Raw genomic sequence first — 21,298 nt, 5'->3', positions numbered from 1 at the left:
AAAAAGGAAATACAACATCCAACCTATGATCCTGGATTTTCATTCGTAGGAATCTAAAATCAATGGCTAGTACCCAGTGAATGTTCATCCTACTACAAAGATGATAATCATAGGGGAAAACAATAAATTATGAAATTAACTCCTGCAGCCAATTCAGCTCTCACTTCTGCTTCTTTTGGGGAAAATAATAAGACAGTGCTTATCGCACAGGGTGGTATGACCATGGAATCTCTGCTCCTTTAAACTTTACCAGCTGCATAAAATGGAAAGTTCTCCCCTAACATATGAGGTCATTTCTAGAGATACGGAGCATACTAGTATACTAACAGACGAGTTAAAGATTCTCATGTAAAATTCCACCTCTTATAAAAGAGATGCCGTAGGCGTGGGAGTAGGGGGGTGGGGAGCAGCTTGAGCTTTAGCTGAATCCCATGAAGCTGCAAAGAAGCCAAGAAATATCCAGAGCGATTTATGCACGAAGCCTCATGGAAATCAGCCGTGACTGTGCAGCAAATGACAACCCCAATGAGGACTGAAAGAAGTGCCGAACTGAGCCTACACCGTTTTCCCCTTTCATTCTTTCTCCAATGGGCAACTCCCTTTCAATGGGCAGCGCCATTATTTATAAACACTGTGCTTTGTTCATCCAGTAAAGAGTTCTATCAAAGCAGAAAACACCCAAGAAGAAGACCATCACACCAGCCTACTTTTCCAATTAATCATACCCAAGCCTTTCAGCCTATAAAGACATATCCTAATGTCAACTTGCCCGAGTTGCAGGGAGAGAGAAATAGCTTCTGAAATCTACCTCATAACTCGAAAGATGACAGCAGCTACCCCTCCAGGATGCTCCATGCCTTCACTCTCCTTGGAGCTGGTCCTATGGGAACAGGGAGTATCCATCAGCCCCCCTGCCCCTAACCCCCAGATCTCAGCCTCTCGCCCACCCAGCAGGGGAGACATGGTGGGGAGACAGGGATTGTGACATAAGCAAATGGCCTCAGGCTGATATATGTAAATGCCAGCCCAGGAGCTTCCTAGTAGGGACATGGCCTGAGAAGTCCTCATCACAGCCAACCAACCTCTTGCAACCTCCAAGGGGGAGGAGGAGCCCATCCCGGGAGAGCTGACAGCAGGATTCCGGTAGAGGAGGGCGGGGTGAGAATACTGTAGGAGCCATGGAGGCTATGTGTGTCTGCTCTCCCTGCTGCACATGGCAGAGGTGCTGTCCTCGCTTATGCTCCTGTCTGTGCTGCAAGTTCCTCTTCACCTCCGAGCGGAACTGCACCTGCTTCCCCTTCCCTTACAAGGACGAGCGGAACTGCCAGTGCTGCCACTTCACCTGTGCCGAGAATCCCAATTGCCACTGGTGCTGCTGCTCTTGGGCCAATAACCCCAACTGCAAGTACTGCTGCACGGCCAGCAGCAATGTCAAGTTCCATTACTATGAGAGCCGCTGCTGCCGCCAGGCCACCATCACATTCCGCAAGGGCCGCCTCAGGGTCATCCACATTAAGTAAGTGCTGGGCACCCCAGGTGGGCCACACAGGCTAGGAAAATGGGGGGACCCTGCTGGCTGTGGAGTCCACAGGGCAGGCCAGCGCCCCTGCCCCAAGTCCATTTCTCTCTCTGAAAGAAGGATTCCAAGAAATTTATCAAATTAAGTGTGTCCTAGACAGCTCTTGACCACATATAGGATGTGAGTTTCAAATCCACGCTCCACCGTCATGTGCCTGAGCACCAGGCTCTCACCTGTGCAAAACAGGAACAGCTAGAACTCCGTGCGTAAGCAGCTTGCCAGGCACTGCCTGTGTGACCCCACATAATGCCCATCCTGTGCTCACCCTACCTCATGCCTCTAAGAAGTCTAAGGAAAACGAGCCTCTGAGAGGGTTAGTTGCCTGGGATCATACAGCCAGCCGGATGCCCTCAGGATTTGAAACCAGTGTCCATGTATTCTTAAATTGAAAATGCACACTGTAAAACAGAGAGAATACATGCCATGATTCATGGGCATGAGGATAAATGTATGTGCTTTGTAACCTGTCATGTGACATACAAATATAAATTGCTCTTCCTCTTCCTCCTCCGAACTCTCGGCATCTGCAACGCTTATTGGAAAAGCAATCCCTTTCACAGGCCCAGGCAGTGGTGTATTCCCGCCAGCCTTCTCTTTGTTCCCATCAGAGGGCATGACACTGAGGGTTGCAATCACTCTTTGGGGCCACTAAGCCTCCGTATCAGGCATTGATTATCTTCTTCTTGCTCCAACCAAACCAGTCTTTTTATGTCACACATGAGGGGAGTCTGGAGTGCCAGAGACAGACTTCTTAGAGGCATAAGTTCGAAGTTTGGGGCTGTGACAGGATTTGGATAGGCAGGTTTGAAACCTTACAAGGTCAGAAAAGCACATCTGTGAGCAAAGTTTCAGTGAATTTGGGGTGAATATGAGCCATCTTGCATGTAAGCACTTAGTAGATGGTTAATGAACGTTACTCTCTGCTTGTGGACCGCTTACTATGGTCCTTGCATGAATAACGAACCCAGAAATGGGGGTGCAGAAGTTCTAAGGTGAAGTGTCCAGACCACTCTCTCCTCTCAACTGCCCCATTTTCTGTGCACCAGCCAGGGGAGGCCCAGGGCCCATTTCAACAGAGGAGGGATGACCTGGGTGCTTTGGGAAGATGCCTTAGATCAGTAGCTCCCAAACTTTGCTTTGCACTGGAATCCCTAGGAATCTTTTCATAAAATAGTGATGCCTGGCCCCCATCCCAGGACATTCTGATTTTATTGGTCAGGAGTACCACCTGGGCATCAGAATTGTATACGTTCCCACTCCACCCCCAGTGATTCTACATTGCAGAATGGCCTGGATGGTATAAGGAGGGAAGTCAGGAGAACCCAGGTGCAAGAACGGGCCTGAATTTGGGAGAGAGAGAAAGCCCGAGGAGCAGAGGCTGGATGTCCCAACCAGAAGGGTAAGACTGCGGGGCTAGATGATGGTGTGGGCACGAGGTCCCTGCTCTTGAATGCCCAGGTCTATGCTCGAGGCTTTCAGAAGATGGTCAGAGTTGCTATTACAAGTGTCAGGAGATCGGCTCTTGGTGCAAGGAGGTTTGTCTTCCATCTGGCCTCTTTCTTAGTTTCTGAACCACCGTCTCCCTGGCCCTCACTACTACTTACTACTCAGCATCTTGCTTATCTCACCCTATTCTGGTTCATCCATCCCTCTCTGCCTTACTCATTCCTGTTTCACCTCCACCCCAGCTCCCTGGACCATTTACCACCGGTCTCTTAACTCCTCTCTCTTTCCTCTCACCCCAGCAACACCTTCCCTCCCTTCTTTCTGATTGTAATGCTGTCTCCCTTTATGTTACATCTTGATTCTCAGAGCCATCTTATCAAATCAGAGAGGTCCATCCAGCTAACAGGTGGACAATGGAACTGTTCCTCCAGGTGACCGACCCCTTCGGGACCCAGGCAGGAGGCTGGGAAGGCAGAGAGGAAACATGACTGAGACTGTTGAGGCCTGCATGCCTGGAGCCCAGCATCCAAATCCTAAGGGAGGAGCTATCCAGGTGCCTGAGTGTCCACAAGGGGCACTCTCTGTCACCACCGAACACTGGACTAGCAACTTTGATTGTCTGGGATCTGAGATATAGGTCCCTGGCTGAGGGAATGGGGAAGGACCTCGGGGCTTAGAGGGACGACAAGAAGGCCAAAGCAGAAGAGGACACACAATGTCAGGATCAATACCCAAACATCTCTAACTTAAACAGAGGAAAAGAAATAGAAACGGTCACAAATTGTGTATCTCCTGATACCACCGTCTCCACAGCGAATTCAAAAAGTGCTTTTCTCCAAGTTGCACTTGAATTTTACAAGTAAGCTTTTACTTTGTCCAGAATTCTTATAATACATGCAATCAGCCTCAGATATTACACAAATAAAACACACACACACACACACACACACAAACACACACTTTCACGGTCTTGCTCATAGCTTTTCTCTGACGTGGACATCGGCTGGTTAGCACCAGAGGGTAGTAATTGCAGTGGCCACATCAGTGGAATGTTGTTTAGTAGGTACCAGCAGTTAAGCACTTACCATGGATTAGCTCATGCAGACTTTGTAAAATTCTCACAAAAGAAGTAGCACTGTGAGCCTCCATTTAGAGATGAGGAGACTGAGAATGAGAGAGGTTAAGAAACTCATCTCATAGACCTACCTCTGCTCTAGTGCATTCTATCATGTGCAATCCGCCCAGATCCTTAATTCTTACTCACCTAGTGGTGAGACACCAGGTTTTAGGCTTCGCTCAAACACTGACCTCCGGGTCTCCTGGGAAGGACACTCTCCCCATCCTCTTTGTGTTCCATCCTACACAATCACAACGATGCCAATGCTCTCCAGGCAAAGCCCACCAACAACGCACCAGTAGTTGGACAGCCCTGGGTTCATTGCCTCATGGGAACCAGTGAGAACATGCCCCATGGTTACGGGTGAGGTGTCTCAATAAGTTATGACAGGTCCACATAAAGTGAGGGTACAGGGATGAATCTGCTGTCAGGTGTATAATAAATCTCGTCTAGAAGGTGGGAAGAACAGAGAGAGCCTCAGGCTGCAACTGGTGAAAAAGCAGCGGTCCCTCCCCTTAACCAGGAGAGGGGGTGTTGGGTACTTGTGTGGTTTGGCTCATGTTCTCACTTTTGTCCGAATTCAAAGATGATGGCGTGGTTCTTGTGTGTGCTTTGTTTCACCAGCATCCCAGCATGGCCTTGCCTGGTGCTGGTATTCTGAGGTATTGTTATAACCACAGAACGTCGGAGTGGGCTGGTACTGCCAGGCCAGTTTCCAAGGCTTTTCTCTTGCTCAACATGAACGAGTACTTCCTGCGTTCAGAGCTTCTCTCGGGTCTTGCAGGTAATCCAATCCAATGGGAACCCTCCAGAAACCCTCTCGTGGGTGCTCATTTTATCATGAGAAAAACAGGCAGAGGCAGGTTCATTGACTTTTCGGAGATCACCCCCCCCCCCCCCTTAAACACAGTGGGAGGCAGGGTTAGAACCCTGACAGCCTGACACCGAGCCCATGCTCCTCGCCACCCCCACGGGCCTGCCTCCACCACTTCCCAAGGTGGAGAAGCGGAGCAAGACCCCAGAGCCCGCAGCCTGAAGCCCTCCCTCCGTGTGTTTGCTTCTCCTTTCAGCTCCAAAACCGCGCTACGCATCGGGAGCAGCGATACCCAGGTGGAAGAGACAAAGGCGGTCGGGTCGGGGAAGGGCCACCTGATCGACCATCTCCTGTGTCCCATGTGCAACCGGCTGCGCATGCACTCCTTCATGCTGCCCTGCAACCACAGCCTGTGCGAGAGGTGCCTGCGGCGGCTGCAGAAGCACGCGGAGGTCACGGAGAACTTCTTCATCGTGGTCTGCCCGGTGTGCAGCCGCTCGCACTGCATGCCCTACAGCCACAAGATGCAGCTGCCCGAGAACTACCTGCACGGCCGCCTCACCAAGCGCTACATGCAGGAGCAGGGCTTCCTCAAGTGGCGCTTTGACCGCTCCTCAGGGCCCATCCACTGCCAGGTCTGCCGCAGCCGGCGCATCGCCTACAAGCGCTGCACCACCTGCCGCCTCAACCTGTGCAACGATTGCCTCAAGAGCTTCCACTCAGACGTGGCTATGCAGGACCACGTCTTCGTGGACACCTGCACCGACGACCAGGACGAGATGATCTGCATCCATCACCCGTCCAGCCGCATCATCGAGTACTGCCGCAACGACAACCAGCTGCTCTGCAACTTCTGCAAGGCCTCCTTGCACAACGGCCACGACACCATCAGCCTCCTCGACGCCTGCTCCGAGAGGTCCGCCGCACTCTTCAGCGCCATCGCCAAGTTCAAAGCAGGTTCTGGTCCCCTTCCCTCTCCCCTCCAGGATGGCACTGAACCGGGCTGCGCGCCATTGGCTTGGCGCCCATCCCTGGCAACTACCGCCAGCCAGTTAACTTTCCTGTGCCTTGGTTTTCTCTTCTATAGAATAGGGATAAATAGTAAGACCTCCCTCAAGGTGTGATTATGAGGATTTAATTAAAAAAAATTTTTTTTTAAGGAAAAAGGAAGAAGGAAGGAAGGAAGGGAAAGGGAAGAAAGAGGGGGAAAAAAACAATCCCACACACAGAAATCCATAAAGATTCTATAATCCTAGATATAACCTTGGTGACCTTGGGCCCTATTTTCCCCCTTGAAAAGTGGAGGGTTTGATTCTATGGTGTCCTGAAATTCTCTGAGCTTTTCTAAGGTGTTTTGTCACTAGGATTCAAACTTGTTCTTTTTTTTTTTTTTTTTTAATATATTTTATTGATTTTTTTACAGAGAGGAAGGGAGAGAGAGAGAGAGCTAGAAACGTCGATAAGAGAGAATCACCGACCAGCTGCCTCTTGCACAACCCCTACCGGGGATGTGCCCGCAGCCAATGTACATGCCCTTGACTGGAATAGAACCTGGGACCCTTCAGTCCGCAGACTAACACTCTACCGCTAAGCCAAACCGGTTTCGGCTCAAACTTATTCTTAAGGATTCGATTCCCTTCCTGGGGAGATGCCATAATTAAGCATTTTAAACAGATCTCCAGGTAATTCAAAAGCCAGTGATCCGAGGACACCATTTGAGAAACGCTGGGCCCTGGAGAGAAGTTGAGTGTCTGAAGCTGTGGTGTCACCCCCGCTACACACTGCATTGCCCGGGGAGCCTTACTAACTAGGACCAGCAGCAGTACCATGTCTCAGGAGCTGGGGAGACATCAACCCATCCCGTCGACATGGGAATCTGCATTCTTATCAGGATCCCCAGAAGAGTCCCTGCATTCGTTCAAAACCTAGCTGCAAACTTCCTCCCCTGAATTCCTGAGCCTCACCTTAAGCCACTTCAGAATCTCAGCAGGCGAGGCCGAGAGCACAGTGGTTGTTACAGTTCCCTAGGTGGTTCTGGCGCCCACAGAAGGCTGAGAACCACAGCTAGAGCAACGGGAAGCACAGGCTTTGGAGTTAGACAAACGTTAGGGATGGCCCTCATTCCTCCCATTTACCCGCTGTGTGACATGGACAGTCACTTAACCTCCCTGAGCCCTCGTGTCCTCATCTGTAAGTGGGAACAATATCTTCCTGGTAGAAAGATGTGTAATATATCATCATACGTGGATATAATCCCTCATTTGTATAATGTGTGGATCTGGCACATAAAAATGTTTAATTTAAAATAATAGCTACATTTAGGTATACTGCCTGAAAGAGACCTTGACTGGACTTTTCCCTAAGACCAGCTCTTGCACAGCTGTCACATTTGTAAGGGGAAGGGGTGCTTCTGGCCTCCTCCTTCCTCCTCTCCTAGCGCTGCCTCTCTCACCTCCTCGATGAAATTTTTATCCTGTCTCTCGGGACATTGCTCTACTTAAGCTTCACTAATCCCTAATCAAGTAAGAAGTGCCAGGTATCGTTGACAGTGAGAAAGTATTGAATAGTTAAATAAATTAATGCGTAAAGCGGAATTTCAGTTGGCGTAAGTCACAGAAGGGCTTGCACTGGGGAGGGCAGGGGGCATTTCTCGGCACCCTGCCAGCACACCCTGATGGTTTCCTCTTCAGCCCCCATCTGCTTCACCACCTCCTTCTTTCTGGTCCAGGGTGAGGCAGAAGGTGGGCAAAGAAAATGGGGACTTTCAGAAGTAGGCCAGAGGGTAACAGTGCTGATATGCTCTCCCTACACACACACACACACACACACACACACACACACACAATGTTAGAACATGGGACACATGGCTTTCACTCAGCTAATACCTTTCAAGCACCTCTATACATCCTGGTCACAGTCATAACCAAGACAGCCGTGGGCCCTGTCCTCATGGTCTGACAGAACTCCAGGGTGTCTCTTACTCAAATGCATATCGTGTGATAATGACCGCCACCCACAAAGGTCCATGACTATGTTAAGAGCCAAGTGCAAAAAAGACTTATCACTCCACTCCTGAGTACAATTTGGTGGGGATTGCAGCTCATCGACTCACTGCAGAAGTGGCCCTTCAAGGGAAGGGGCTTACTTTGGAATGGGCCATGTGTCTTCAAGTAGCCACCTACTGCCCAAGTCCCTGCGAAGCTAGCCAAGATGCCCATTTCGCAGGTAGAGACATGCTACATGCCCTCCTGGGCTGCAATATCATTGGCTCTATGAGTGCCCTGCACATCCGTGTCCTCTCGTGTGCATATCTATACTCCTAATGCCTAGGAAGGCATGTGCCATGGACTGGGTGTCCAGTCAGTGTTTGTTGAATGACTAAGTGAGCTTAAAATCCAAATACCATGTACGAGGATGCAGGGTGAACTGGGTTCTCCTGAAAGTGTAACAGCAGACCCTTTATGGAAAGGAAGTGGGGGAAAGGCAAGAGAGGGAGCCCAGCTGAATCCGAGAGAGAGTAGAGACCCCCAGCAAAGAAAAGAGGTGTGTGAAAGAGCAGCCCTGTTGTCTAGGGTTGCGTTTTTTGATGAATGAGGCAGGGCAACCTTTAGAAGTAGGCACCAGAAATGTAGTCCTTTCCCTTACCCCTGCAAAAGCATAGCCTTCACACAGGGAACACCAGTCACTTCCTGATGTCACATCTTCTCAAGTCCAATTTGCTGACAAGTGAAGTCTGGTGAAAAATTAGTAGCAAGGGTGGCCTTGAACTTCCAACTTCAGACTCAAGGCCACCGAGATTACTGCTATAAGATAGATGTGTGATTGTGACATCTGAGGGAAGTACTAGAGAATGAGGAAGAGAGGAGTATACTGAGGGAGGCCAAGTGCACTTTATAAATCCTTTTATGAAATGCGTTCTGGTGTGTTTCAGCCCAGCTACAAGTGCCTTCCCTGCCTCCCCACCCACTGCCTTGGAGTCCAAGGTAATTTGCTCCAGTTCACTACACCCTACCAGGGGTCTTCAAACTACGGCCCGTGGGCCACATGCGGCCCGCAGAGGAGTCTGATCCTGCCCGCCAGGTTTTTTGGGCAGTGAACGCAGCCGAGGTGTTATAGTAGGAATTAGTAGTTCATATAGTCCAGCCCTCCAGCTCTCTGAGGGACCGTGATCTGGCCCCCACTTTAAAAAGTTTGAGGACCCCTGCGCCTAAACAGTGGTTCTCAACCTTTCTAATGCCGTGACCCTTTAATACAGTTCCTCAGGTTGTGGTGACGTCCAAGCATAAAATTATTTTTGTTGCTACTTCATAACTGTAATTTCACTACTATTAATGAATCATAGTGTACATATCTGTGTTTTCCCATGGTCTTAGGCAACCCTGCTAACGGTTCTCAACCTGTGGGTCGCGACAGTTGAGAACCAGTGCTATAGTTATGAAGTAGCAATGAAAATAATCTTATCATTGGGGGTCCCCACAACCTGAGGAACTGTATTAAAGGGCCGCGGCATTAGAAAGGCTTAAAACCACTGTGCTACAAGCTTTGACATCCGGGGAGATGGACACTTTAACTGAAGTGACTAACTTGGTTGTTTTGCAGTCCGATATGAAATTGACAATGACCTTATGGAATTCAACATTTTAAAAGGCAGCTTTAAAGCGGACAAGGAGGCGAAGCGAAAGGAGATCAGAAATGGATTTCTCAAGCTACGCAGCATCCTGCAGGAGAAGGAAAAACTGATCATGGAGCAGGTGGAGAATCTGGAAGTGTCCAGGCAGAAGGAGATCGAAAAGTATGTGTACGTCACATCCATGAAAGTGAACGAAATGGACGGCCTGATCGCCTACTCCAAGGAAGCTCTCAAGGAGACGGGCCAAGTGGCCTTCCTGCAGTCCGCCAAGATTCTGGTGGAGCAGATCGAGGACGGCATCCAGAGCACCTACAGGCCCGACCCGCAGCTCCGGCTGCACTCCGTGAACTGCCTGCCCTTGGACTTTGCTGAGCTCTCCACTGCCATCCAAGAGCTCTTCCCCCAGGGGCCCAAGAAGGTGTGCTCCTCGGGGGATTCCGTGACCTCCCCTTACCCCACACACTCAGAAATGATGATTTCCAGGAAGGTCACGTTCAGCACCCACAGCTTGGGCAACCAGCAGCTATACCAGCGAAGCTCCTCCTTACTGTCCTTTAAAACCACCGGCGCCGGGGGAGAGAAGGTGAAGGTGGGTCTGGAGGCCTATGGGCGCACGCAGTCCAGCGCCTCTCCCAAAACCACCGATGGCCTCTACACCTACTGGAGCGCGGAGGCAGAAAACCAGTCTCTGCACAACAGCGGCAGCTTCCACAATGGGTACGCGGTCAAGGACACCCCTGTGAAGACCCCAGGCCCGATTGTTATCTACCAGACTCTGGTGTATCCAACAGCTGCCAAGGTGAGAGACAAGCTCTGGGCTCTGCGGGGAAGGTGAGAGGAGGGTGTGGGGTGTGGAATGGACATGGGTAGCCATTACTGCTTTGACCTCTGGGGTCTGGTCACTTCAAATTGGCACCTCTGGACTCTTTGTGGTCAGCTCATTGGAGAAGGATAAGAAATCTAAGCAGCCCAAGACTGGCTTCAAGCATACAATGTAATTCATTCATAGTGAGAAATATATCTGAAAGCCCAAATCCCACTTCAACGGCAGCTTCCCTATTAAAAGAGAACCCAAAGGCCAGAAACAAAATAATTTGAACAGCTGCTTGGAAAGTATATTTCCTAGAGCAATGGTCGGCAAAAGCATTAGTCAACAGAACCAAATATCAATACTACAATGATTGAGCCGAAACTGGTTTGGCTCAGTGGATAGAGCATCGGCCTGAGGACTGAAAGGTCCCAGGTTCGATTCTGGTCAAGGGCATGTACCTTGGTTGCAGGTACATCCCCAGTAGGGGGTGTGCAAGAGGCAGCTGATCGATGATTCTCTCTCATCGATGTTTCTAACTCTCTATCCCTCTCTCTTCCTCTCTGTAAAAAAATCAATAAAATATATATTGAAATTTCTTTTGAGAGCCAAATTTTTTAAAATTAAACTATATAGGTAGGTACATTGCTATTAACTTAATTAGGGTACTCTTAAGCTGGCCTTTGCTAAAAACTCAAAGAGCCAAAGAGCCGTATGTGGCTCGCGAGCCGCAGTTTGCCAACCACTGTCCTAGAGAAAGGCCTGTAATAGTAGAGAGCGCCAGAAATTTGGATTAGAACTGCAGGTTCCATTACCTATCAGCTACAATTCCTCTAAACTGCTACCATTCCTAAAGAAAATACCCAGACTCGGCATGATTTGGAAAGATTGAAGGATAATCCCCAGTGGCATTCCAATTCTTATAAGATTCAACCTTTTTGGGGGAGCAGAGGGGTGGATTTCTCACAGACTCTGCAACAGCCATCATCTGGCTTCAGGGTCATGACCTCTACTTGATTCTCTTGGCCTAACTTAGACAAATAGCCTTTCCTTGTTAAATTCCTTTCAAACCCAGCTGAACCTAAATTGAACTGTTTGTAGAATACTCTGTTAAAGTACAGGGTTGGGGGAGAGATTAACATGAAACTAGATGTTGTTAGAGCATATCTTCTCTCGTCTTAGGATTCCCTACAAGGACATCTCCAAGGCCAGCCCATGGCCTGCTTCCCTGGGGCAGAGCTCATCCTTTGCCCCCATAATCTGAGAACACTTCCAAATGCGTTTAGCACTCTTGAAGTCTAAAGTAGGAGTGCTCAAATATGAATGTGCACTTGGGTATCTTGTTAAAAATGCAGGTTCTGTCTCGGTGGGTCTCAGTGAGGCCTGAGATTCCTCATTTCTAACAAACATCTAAGTGTTGCCATTGCTGCCGATCTGCAGGTCATACTTTGTATAAGGGCCTTAAAACAATAAAATGAAAGCCAGATACAAGCCAAGATTTCCTTTTCCTCTCTCCTGAGGCCTCATAATCTATGTTTTGGAGTCCATAATTGATACTAAGAATGATTTTATGCTGCAACATGGAGCATACCCTCCCATAAGCCATCAGACAAAGCCAAGTATTTCTGCTTAGAGAAATATGAGTGAGCATACAAGTGAGTATACATAGAGATACAAGTGAGCAGCTAAACCTACATTTCCAAATGGTACTAGATCAGCAAGGTCTGCAGTGTATGCGGCATTAGCTCAGGGATGACATTAGGTCTCATCCCCACACAACTCAGACCTCTCGGGAGGTTGGCAGGATCTTGCCCCAGTAGGAAAGGACTGGTGATGGCTGCTCTCTGCTTGGGCTTAGAGAACAGTCAGTCACTCCATGCCACCTATTAGTGGCCCCTGAATGAGCTCAAGAAAGAAGCCTAACCTGGCCAATGTGGTTCAGTTGGTTCAGGGTTGTCCCATGCACTGATAGGTCACCAGGCCAGGTTTTGGGCTTGATGCCCCGTAAGGCATGTGCAGGAGACAGCTGATCAATGGTTCTCTCTCATCGATGTTTATCTCTCTCTTTCTCTCTAAATTTATACATGCACACATGCACACACACACACACACACACACACACACACATTATATAATAAAAGGGTAATATGCAAATTGATGGAATGGTGGAACGACCAGTCACTATGATGCACACTGACAACCAGAGGGCAGACACTCAATGCAGGAGCTATCCCTAGTCCTCAGGTCTTGATTGCCTGATTGAAGTCTGCCAGCCAACCCCTCAGTCCCTTCCCCAGGCTGGCAGACTCCAATTGCCTGATTACAAATGGGGAACCAGGGGTCGATGGCAGTAGGGGTGAGGCCAGCTACCAGCAGCTGGGGAAGATGGCCCTGATTGTAGGCCAGGCCTAGGGACCGTATCCATGCATGAATTTCGTGTGATGGGCCTCTAGTATAATATATACACTCCTGACTGCCTGCCTAATATATATATATTAGGTTATACATACACATACATAAACATTCATACATACATACATAAAAACACACATACATACATACATACTAGAGGCCTGGCGCATGAAATTCATGCATGGGGGGTGGATCCCTCAGCCCAACCTGCACTCTCTCATAATCTGGGACCCCTCAGGGGATGTCTGACTGCTGGTATAGGTACATATTGACAAGTTATATATTCCTGCAGGATCTGGCCTAAACTGGCAGTCAAACATCCCTCCTGCAACCCTGGACCACTAGCTCCTAATTGCTCACCTGCCTGCCTGCCTGATTGCCCCTAACTTCTTGCCTGCCTAACCCCTCTGCCTGCCTGCCTGCCTGATCATCCCTAACCATCTTTTCCTGTTGCTTCATCACCCTTAACCACTATGCCTCCCTGCCTGATTGCCCCTAACTGCTTGCCTGCCTGCCTGCCTGCCTCCTGCCTTGTCGTCCCTAACCACTTCTGCCTCTGTCCTGCCACCACGGCTTTTTTAAAAAAAAGGAGGTGGGGGGTGGGGGGAGAGCATACATAAGAAAACCTAGTTAAGTCATAAGCTGTCAAGAGAGTGGTATTTGATGGAAAAATATCCTTAATCCCTATGTTAGGATCATGGAATGGAATTCACCAGAAATCATAGTGCTCAGTAATGCAGAAGATGAAATCTCTCAAATGATGGTTGACTAACAGTCCCTTTAGGCTTTTGGCATAGAAAGTATTCTTAAAATTTGAGTTATAACTTGTCAATATGTACCTTAAAAATCCTAAGGAGTTTTTATAAAACTCAATTTTACTTCTAGAAATTCCTCCCAAGGAAATGATTAAAATTTCAGATCAAGATTTATGCCCAAACGTGTTTATTACACCATTATTTATTAAAGGATAAAATTAGAAACAACCTAAATTTCAACTATAGAAGGTCTAAATCATTTGTGGGGCAGTTATTAAAATGGTGCTTTATTAAATTTTTAATGAAGCAAGGAAATATATAGTAAGTGATATAAAGCAGGAATCAAAGCAATATAATCCAAATTATATGTATTTCTGTGTTTGTATATATTCCAAAATTGGAGAGAAATACTAATTAATTATTAATTGAATTGTGGGATTATATGCAATATTTATTTTCTTCCCTTACAACTTTTCTGTATTTTCTAAGTATTTCACAGTGAGTACATTTATCTTGATAAGCATAAAATAACTTAACTTTCATTAAGTTTTAAAAGCAAGTATAAAAAAAAAAAAAAAAAACCATCATAGACACAGACGATAATATGGTGATTACCAGAGAGAAAGGGGTAGGGAGAGATAGAAAATAAATGGTGATGGAAGGAAACTTCATTTTGGCATGTTTCTGTTCCTGAACACAATATACAGATGATGTGTTATACAATAGAATTGTATACCTGAGAGCTGTATAACTTTATTAATCAAGGTCACCCCAATAAATTTAATAAAAGTTTGTAAATGAATAAATTAAAAATTCCATGCCGAATTCGGTTTGGCTCAGTGGTAGAGCGTCGGTCTGCGGACTGAAAGGTCCCAGGTTCGATTCCAGTCAAGGGCATGTACGTTGGTTGCAGACACATCCCCGGTGGGGGGTGTGCAGGAGGGGGCTGGTCGATGTTTCTCTCTCATTGACGTTTCTGGCTCTCTATCTCTCTCCCTTCCTCTCTGTAAAAAATCAATAAAATATATTTAGAGAGAGAGAGAGAGAGAGAGAGAGAGAGAGAGAGAGAGAGAGGGAAAGACTCTTGCCCCCTCTGCCATGTGAGGACACAGGGAGAGAAAAGTTGTCTATGACCTTGGAAATACCCTGTTTCCTCGAAAATAAGACAGTGTCTTATATTAATTTTTGCTCCCAAAGATGTGCTAGGTCTTATTTTCAGGAGATGTCTTATTTTTCCATGCGCTAGGTCTTATTTTCGGAGGATGTCTTATTTTCAGGGAAGCATGGTAGGTCCTCACCAGGCACTGAATCTGCAGGTGCCTGCATCTTGGACTTTTAGTCTCCAGATCTGTGAGAAATAAATGTCTGCGTGTTGTTGTTTTTAAGAGTCATTATAAATTAATTTTATAAATATTGTAACATTTATTAAAATGTAAGTAAAGCATGTCTACTAAAAGAAACAATTATTATAAAATATGTATATGCCAGGTATAATCTGCTAATTGACACTTGTTAATATATCTCTTCCCAAGGATTAATATTTCATGCTCTGAGTATGAATATATATATATATATCCTCCATTGCTTAAATAAGTTAGTTCACCTCTGTGGGACTGTGTGTTTTTGGTATATAAAATAGAGGGTTGGAATATATATACTTTTCATCTTCTAGGATTCTGTGCTTCCTTTGGAATTTGCTAAAAGTAATGTTTCTGAGCCTCAACTGTAAAGTGGGATATTAAAGTCTCCCAGGGGCTTGTGAGGACGAAGTAAGTTAAGAATGTCTGACACAACCTGATGCATGATGGGTGTGTAATAAATGGTAGCTACTAGTACTCTGATTGGTGGCGTTAGGAGGACTACAGCCACTTCCATGATGACTGACAGGAACAAAATTCAGAAGAATATCTTTCTATTCTTGAAACACATCACAGGCTTCAGTCAGGCCTCATAACACAGCCGTTCAATACTGTTGCACAAGGTCTAATTCAAAGTCAGCAGCTAGAGGAGGTGGGGCCAGCTTAAACTCCCCCATTGACAGATAGTCAATGACACAAATCTTCAGGGGAAAGAAAGCTGAACGGTGTGTGCTAGGACCACACCCACATGTTCATTTCTTCACAGGTTTACTGGACATGCCCAACAGAAGACGTGGACTCTTTTGAGATGGAATTCTATGAAGTCATTAGTTCCCCTCCAAACAATGTGCGGACAGAGCTCTGTGGACAAATCCGGGACATCACGCAGCAGAGTCTGGAGCTGCACAACCTGACCCCCAACACCGAGTACCTGTTTAAAGTCAGAGCCATCAATGACAGTGGTCCTGGGCAATGGAGTGACATCTGCAAGGTACCGTGCACACTCATTTCAGACAGGTTTTCATTGTAAGCTCTGGGTGTGGGTCTGTTAGGATGGTCATACCACAGAACCCACCCTGTATGTGACTGCCCCCTCTAATCCCAGAAAACCTACTGACTCAGGGCCTCAACCAACTTTGCAAATGTGGCTTAAGAATCTTCTCTCATCTACAAGTACATTTCCAAGGCCATTTTTTTATTTAAAAAAAAAAAAAAGACATTTGTGCTAGGCACTGTGTTAGACTGTAGAGATTCAGAGGAAGATAAGACATAATCCTTGCCTTCAGAGTCTAGTAAACAAAGGGTCGTGGTGTGATAAGGACAAAAAAAAAAAAAAAAAAAAAAAAAAGAATTACCTATTAGCCCTGGTGGTGACTGGTGACTGAAAGTCAGGATTAGGTGTCAGATTTAACAAATACAAATACAGGATGCCCAATTAAAGTTGAAACTCAGGCAAATAACAAATATGTTTAGTATCTGTATATTCAGTTATAGATATGCTTAAAAAATTCACTTGCTGCTTAGCTGCAAGTCAAGGAAAGCCACTGAAAGGGTCAGGATGGGACTCCCCAAAACAAGGCACCAGGTGATCCCTGCACTCTTGGTGATGCCAGCTGGCTCTTCCATTGAGCCCCAGGGACATCACTCCTGAGTACGATTTTATGGATATTCAGAGGAGGAAAGAACACAAATACCAAGACTGTGCAGAGCTATCTTACAGTTCAACAATGACAGTATTCTTTGCAGTTTGAGTAGATTGTTTTCATGGGGAATTTTTCTTGAAAGAAAGAGATTAAGTCCATCCATTTCAGCTTTTGAAAAGGGAAATTTATATAGATAAATAGAACAAACTGATGTTTGCCAGAGAGGAGGGGAGTTGGAGGACTGCATGAAAAGGGGGAAGGAATTGAGAAGTACCAATTGGTAGTTACAAAATAGTCACGGGGAGGGGGGAGTCTGGGGGAGCGTGTAAAACACAGCCTAGGGAATACAGTCAGTGACATTGTGAAAACTATGTATGGTGCCAGGTGGGTGCTTGAATTCTCAGGGGAATCGCTTTGTAAATTATATAATTGTTTAACCACTCTACTGTATACCTGGAACTAATATAATATCAAATGTCAACTGTAATTGAAAAATAACATTTTTAAAAAAGAGAAATTTATAGTACAAAGAGAGGGAAGCCTCATGAGACCATTTCCAGCCAGGGCATGATATCCAAGGGAACTAGAAGGTCATTGTTTCTCTCAGTCTGTCTCTCTCTCTCTCTCTCTCTCTCTCTCTCTCTCTCTCTTTCTTTCTCTCTTTCTCTCTCTCTCTCTGACTGGTGACATTCCCTTTCTTTCTGGTCCATTCTTTGCAGAAGAGAATCTGATGGGTTGCTAGCTCTAGTGATAAAGAGAAGCAGGAGGTAGAGCAGGGACAGGAGTCTACCATTAGCAGGTCTCCTTGCGGGGCTAAGGACAGTAGGAGAGGACTCTCTACTCCCTCCTGATAGCCAGCTCCTGGGGTCATGCTCTGTTTCTGGAGCCCAAGACCCCCATGGGCTCCCTCCTTCTCCCCCAGTGGTCAGACACTCCCATGGGAAGGAAGTGGGAAGGAGAGGCGGCTCCTCTTACCACACCCCAGCCGGTCACTGTGTGGGTCAGTTGCCCCAGAGCCCTTCTTGCTGCTGCTCTTCTCTCCAGAGCCTGGAACACCCACCGCTGCTACCACGTTTTGCAGCATGTCCTTCTGACTGTGATTTTTCCTTCAATCTAATGCCATCTGCCTTCTCATTAAAAAAAAACTCCTCAACAATGTCTTGCCCATGAAGAGAACTCAGTGCTGTTACTAATTTTTTTTCTTTGTTATCCTCTGACATTTTTTTTTAAACATATTTGTTGATTTTCAAGAGAGAGAAAGAAACATCAATAAGAAACATCTACCAACAGCCTCCTGCATATCCGCTACTGGGGATCAAACCTGCCATCCGGGCATGTGCCTGACTGGGAATTGAAACAAGGGACATGGGACAAAGCTCAACCAACGGAGTCAGGGCTGCTCTGTCCTCTTTAGATGCTAGGGACAGAGATGGGGCTGGAAGACTGGAGTACGTTGGCTTTCAGTAGATGTTTTGCCATCCCCCTTGAACTCCTTGAGAACAGAAGTCATGTCTGGTTCATCTTTCTTTCTCCCACAATGCTTACCACAGCACTGTGCCCAGCAGGCTCTTAATGGTTATTGAGCGATACATGAGTGAAATGTGAGCAAACAAATGGACATACGAATGAATGTCTAAATTAAAGAGTGAAGGAATAAATGGATAGGCAAAATTAATAATTACAAAGTAGCAAAAGCCGCCTGAAAGCTCCTAAGTGTCTTATACAATCAGTCAAGACTACCGCTCCCCCCTGAAATGGTGTTTGTGTGATTAATCCGCACTCCGTGCCTGGGAAGAAAACTCATTGCAATCCTTTTTGCTTTTTAACACAATTTCTAAATGAGCAGAGCACTAATTAATGAGGTTTTCTGGAGGCTTCATTTTTCCCGGAGTCACAGAGCTACGATATAGATTTTTCCTTCAGAGTAATTCCTTCCCCCCTCTCTGTGATTGTATTAGCATTCCAGGGGAGCACTGGCTTCCTTAACATTTGTCATGATTTGCATAAGTAAAGGCTTCAATGGCAAATGAAAATAAGATGGCGTGTTTGAATGACATTTATAAAGCTTCATAAAAGTAATGACTTCAGGCCTTTCCTATAAAATCGAAATATTTTTCCTTCGGCATCCGTTCAGTGCAGGTATTTCCTGAAAGGTTCCATTTAAAATGATGTAACGAGGCAGCAGAATCATGGCTTCTCTGAAATGCAATATTTCTATCAGATGTACTTTTGTAAAGGAAGTGAAACAGCACCTTTTGTATTTGATTTTCATAGTCTGGGGCTGGTTGATTTTTTTTTTTAAGGGATTTTATTTGAAGGGTGGCACGTGAAGCATGAAAAATTAACTTGGACACTTTTTGAAGGTGCCATTTATTGAAGGCAACGCCGTGTCAGACGCTGCCTATTCACGGTTACTGATCTTCTCAACCGCTTGGCAGGTGGGGAACTGCAGCCTCCATTTTACAGATAAAGAAACCGAGGCTCACGGAGACGGAGGGTCTGGCCTCAGGTAACTCAAAGGAATGGAGTGGGAAGCTAGGTCTCCTCCACGGCAGTAGCGCGTTGCCCCCACAAACCATAATCAGCTGCAGGGCAGGCTCCGCCCTGGGGACCTGGCACCTCATTCTGGGAGAATGTCATCGAAGCCAACAGCAACGGGAGCCAGACTTTTATTTCTCTGAGAGTTGATAACATCATTGGAAAGAACATTGAACGCTGCCAGTGCTGTGAAGCCAGGCCCCATGTTGGCCTGACTCGCCCCTCTGGGCCCACAATTCCGGCTCTGAGCCTCTAACATCCAAGACCCTGACTGATATTTTTGAAGGAATGGGGAAATTGTTTGTAGGCAAGTCCTCTACCCTTTGGTCTCAGTTTCTCCTCCTGCTCTCCCTCTCATCCTCAATGTCCCTGCTGACCACCATCCCCATTTCTGGAAATGGTCTCCTTACTCTGCCTGTCTCCCTCTGACTTCAAATCACAGCCAACTTCCAAGAAGTCTCCCCAGGACAAAGGTAACTTTCCATCTATGCACTGGTTTCCTGTTGCTGCTGAAACAAATTAGTGGCTAAAACAACATAAATGCATTTGTCATCTGACAGTCTGGAGATGAGAAATCCAAAATGGGCCTTTTTGGGTAAAATCAAGGTGTCATCAGGGCTGTATTCCTTCTGGAGGCTCTAAGAGAAAATCCATTCTCTTGCCTTTTCCAGCTTTCAGCCATCTCCCACATTCCTTGGTCCAGGGGCCCTGCCTCCATTTTCAAAGACAGCACCGATAGACTGAGTCCTTCTCACCCTGCCATTTCTCCGGTTCTCATTTGCCTTGGACCCACCTGATGATCCAGAATAATCTCCCCATCGAAAGGCCAGCTGACTACCAACTTAATTCCCCTTTGCCATGTAACATAACATAGTCACATGTTCCCGGGATTGGGACATGGACATCTTTCAAGGACATTATTCTGCCTACTACAAATCTGTAAATCAGATGACCCAAGTTACATCAGATCTGGAGGTAAAAATTCAGACCCAACAATAGTCACACAGTGGCACTGTTCTGGGTCTTTCTTCAGGAAATGCGCCACCATAATGAGCTGCAGGGCAGATTATTATGGGCACTCACACCAAGCCTCTCAAATTCCTTCTCTGTCTGTACTGAAGTTCCCCCACCACCACCCTGTGTCTGACCTGTGCTGGCACTCTGAGTCTCTGCAGGGCTGCACCCTCCCTGCTCGCTGCCTTCAGGATGGAACCCAGCCATAGATCATGGTCTCCTGGCCTTCCTGGGCATCTTACCTGGCTTTCCGAAAATTCTGGTTCTGGTTTATCCTCTGTCCCAGGGGCTACAGAAGACCCAGAGGGCTGGTCTGGGCTCACAGCCCCAACACTGTCATCAGCTCCCATTCACACGAGGTTCCTTAAAGAACATGTAACCTAGTCTGTACAATTCCAATCCCGCCACAAATTAGTTGTGGGGCTTTAGAAAAGAGCTACCCAATCCTTTGAAGCCTGTTTCTTCATCTATAAAATGGAGTCGGTGGCATCTGCCTCTCCTGATTGCCGTGAGTTGTTAATGAAATGATGCGCATAGCTCCTGCACACAGTTTCCCGGTGGCTGACGCCATGGCTCTCGGCTTCTGCTTGCAGGTGCAGACCCCCGACGGGCACGGGAAGAACCGAGCGAAGTGGGGCCTGCTGAAGAATATCCAGTCTGCCCTCCAGAAGCGCTTCTGAGCCCCCCACGGAGCAGGCGGCAGCGTCAGAGACACACCGCACGATAGACATATAGGCACACACATACGTATATGTATTTTCTCACCACATCCCTCCATGAGGCTGCAAATCATGTTCCAGAACCAGAGCTGTTTCAGCAGGAGAATTCTAAGAACTAAGAAAAGGAAATGCCTGATGGCGTGCCTCACTGTTTGTTCATTATTATGACACAAAGACACAAAATAGTCATCAAGTCTCCACGTCACCATTAGCTTAGGTGTGGCCACAAATTCAGAACTCTGTGGTGTTCTGTCGGCAGCACCGCCAGGCTGCCGGTGGGGAAAAGGGTGCTCTGTGAGGCAGGCCCAGGGTGTGCGTTCTAATGCTGGTCTAACCAGCTTCCAGTGTTTGGACAAGTCCCTGATGGGCAGGGAGCTCATTACCTCACCAGGCAGTCTGTTTCAATATTAAGCAGCCATACTGTTAGAATGTTTTTCCCAATTATTGGGCCTGAACTTGCCTTTT

At 47.0% G+C, this 21,298-nt stretch overlaps 2 protein-coding genes across 2 annotated transcripts in view; both read left to right on the top strand.

Moving 5' to 3' along the window:
- Window positions 1-21,298, top strand: part of CLSTN2 (calsyntenin 2) — a 908,802-nt gene that overhangs the window by 572,943 nt on the left and 314,561 nt on the right. The window lies entirely within an intron of this gene.
- On the top strand, window positions 1,179-20,794 carry TRIM42 (tripartite motif containing 42; the record flags this gene model as incomplete). Its single annotated transcript, XM_084901771.1, has 5 exons — window positions 1,179-1,516; window positions 5,213-5,913; window positions 9,556-10,385; window positions 15,686-15,910; window positions 20,708-20,794. 5 exons carry the CDS (start codon window positions 1,179-1,181, stop codon window positions 20,792-20,794), a joined length of 2,181 nt encoding a protein of 726 aa, XP_084757897.1.

The sequence above is a fragment of the Pipistrellus hanaki genome, assembly GCF_964339955.1.
Source record: "Pipistrellus hanaki genome assembly, chromosome: 13".
In the NCBI taxonomy this organism is placed as follows: domain Eukaryota; kingdom Metazoa; phylum Chordata; class Mammalia; order Chiroptera; family Vespertilionidae; genus Pipistrellus; species Pipistrellus hanaki.
Note: the sequence above shows the minus strand (reverse complement) of the source record. Positions and strands in the feature narration are given on the sequence as shown.